We start from the raw sequence: 2,500 nt of genomic DNA on the forward strand, positions 1-2,500 counted from the left end.
ACTCATCTTGCAGAGGTTCTGATAAATGTTTAATCTTACATGTTAAGTCATTCAAAATTTCTGAGTTACACAATTTAGAGTGAGGCACACTATCTAGAGAATCATCATCCTTCCCATTACATGCTTTCACAGTGTCTATAATTTGAGTCACCAGAATTTCTGCACTTTCACCCTTATTTTCGCTCATAGGAAAATCATTACGTTCAAAATATGGTCTCATCTGATTAATGTGACACAATCGCGACTTCTTACGTCTACCAGGAGTTTGTACAACATAGTTTAAGTTACTAATCTTTCTCTCTACGACATAAGGACCAAAGTACCGTGCTTTTAGCGATGGGCCAGGCACAGGTAAGAAGACCAGCACTTTATCCCCTGAGGAGAAAGATCGAGGTCTAGTATTCTTATCGTACCACGACTTCATGCGTCTCTGGGCCTCACTTAGATTTGCTCTTGCCAGTTCACAAGCTTTAGTTAGTCTACGTCGAAAATCCATCACGTACCTTAAAATGTTTGAGTCACCCTCACTACTCAACCACTTTTCTCTCAAAAGCCTGAGAGGACCTCGGACTTCGTGGCCGAAGACTAGTTCGAATGGACTAAATCCTAAAGACTCCTGAACACACTCTCTGACCGCAAACAGTAACACGGATATACCTTCATCCCACTCTTTTTCTGTGTCATAGCAGTAAGTTCTGATCATATTCTTAAGAGTTTGGTGAAACCTTTCTACTGCGCCTTGGGATTCGGGATGATAGGCACTTGAAATCTGATGTTGAATCCCTAAGAGTTTCATTGTTTGTTGAAAGACCCCAGATAAGAAATTACTGCCCTGATCTGTCTGAACAAACTGAGGTAACCCATACGTGGTGAAAAATTTAGTTAAAGCCTTCACAATTGCAGAAGTACTTATTTTCCTTAAAGGAATCGCTTCAGGATAGCGAGTCGTCTGGCACATTATCGTCAAGAGATATGCATTACCAGCCTTGGTCTTCGGAAGAGGACCCACACAGTCTACAATAACTTTGCTAAATGGCTCAGACATCGCGGGTATCGGGTACAGCGGGGCGGCAGTGATTTTCTGATTCGGTTTGCCGACCACCTGACAGTTATGACATGTCTTACAGTAAAGTGCTACGTCTTTCCTCATACCCGGCCAGTAAAAATATTTCTGTATCCTATTACAAGTCTTATTAATACCAAGATGTCCTGCCATTGGCGAGTCGTGAGCTAAACTCAGTATCTGTCTCCTATAGGATCGCGGTATGACAATCTGATGCACCGTGAGCCAATCGTCCCCAGCAGACACGTGTGAAGGTCTCCATTTCCTCATTAGAATGCCATCCTTCTTATAATAACCCGTGGGAACATCCGATATTTCGGTATCTATCAGAGCTGACTCAGCAATCTTACGTAATTCCGCATCCACTTTTTGCTGATCTATTAAATTCTTCCTCTCTACGGAGCAAGTACTCAGCTCGTCCGCAACCTCACCGTTATCAGATTCATGGCAAAACAACGAGTTTAAATCCTTACTAAAGTCTTCCTCCACATCGTCACATACCTGTAGTTTTTCAATCTGGTTTTCACTCACAGTGGTCACACTACCTTGTCTCTTCTCGTCCTCACGACTCATTTCCACCACTCTCCTCATTGCTCTGGTAACCGCACATGCCGGGTACATCTCCGACTCATCCAGTTGCACACTGCTGCAGTCCAGATCTGGGGCACTCAGAACAATAGGATTATTTATGCCACAAAACACCTTTTCTTTTGCCAGGTCATTTGCGAGAATAAATGAAACCCCTTCAAGAGGAAACTTAGACACTACTCCGACTATAATATCCATGTCAATATAGTCACATTTTAAATGAACACGGTGAAGAGGAACACTCATTTGTCCACACTCGATTCCAGCTAATATAGCATTAGCGCCAACCGAGGATTCCTTTGATAGAGGTAGCATACCTTCTAACATTAAAGACATTAAAGAACCTGTATCTCTGAATACAATCACAGGCTTCTCGCTACCTTCTTCACCGACCATGGATACCGTCCCCTTTGAACAAAAGGGTCGGAATTCTGCTCTTACTTTCCCTATACTGTGGACATTATTATTAAGGTTTATATCATCTGAATCCCTAACACTGGCAAGAGCTGTTGGAACATCCTTGGAGCGTCTCTCTTTAAGAAACCAACAATTACTCTTAGTATGCCCCAAAAGATTACAATTAAAGCACCTAATGGGTCTTCTCTTATTACCATTGGAACTCTGGCCAGGGCTGGCCGTGCCCTTTTTATATTCATTTATATTACCTGTCGGTGGAGACGATTGTGGTGACATATTACCCTTTGTAAAGTTATCTTTCCTCTGTCCTTCGATACTAGTTGGCTTATGTATAAGAGAAAAATCTTCTGCCATACGAGCTGTTCTGTCTAAATCATTCACTCTGTTTTCATTCAAATAAATTCTAATTCTTTCAGGCACACATTTCTTAAA

General features: G+C 42.0%; 1 protein-coding gene across 1 annotated transcript in view; it reads right to left on the reverse strand.

Moving 5' to 3' along the window:
- LOC113825384 (uncharacterized) overlaps nucleotides 1-2,500 on the reverse strand; it is a 4,440-nt gene that overhangs the window by 1,181 nt on the left and 759 nt on the right. Inside the window, exon 1 of the mRNA XM_070119967.1 lies at nucleotides 1-2,500. This exon is cut by the window's left edge and continues 1,181 nt beyond it; it is cut by the window's right edge and continues 759 nt beyond it. Within this exon, the coding sequence (XP_069976068.1) occupies nucleotides 1-2,500 (2,500 nt within the window).

Source organism: Penaeus vannamei, unplaced genomic scaffold (genome assembly GCF_042767895.1).
Source record: "Penaeus vannamei isolate JL-2024 unplaced genomic scaffold, ASM4276789v1 unanchor943, whole genome shotgun sequence".
In the NCBI taxonomy this organism is placed as follows: domain Eukaryota; kingdom Metazoa; phylum Arthropoda; class Malacostraca; order Decapoda; family Penaeidae; genus Penaeus; species Penaeus vannamei.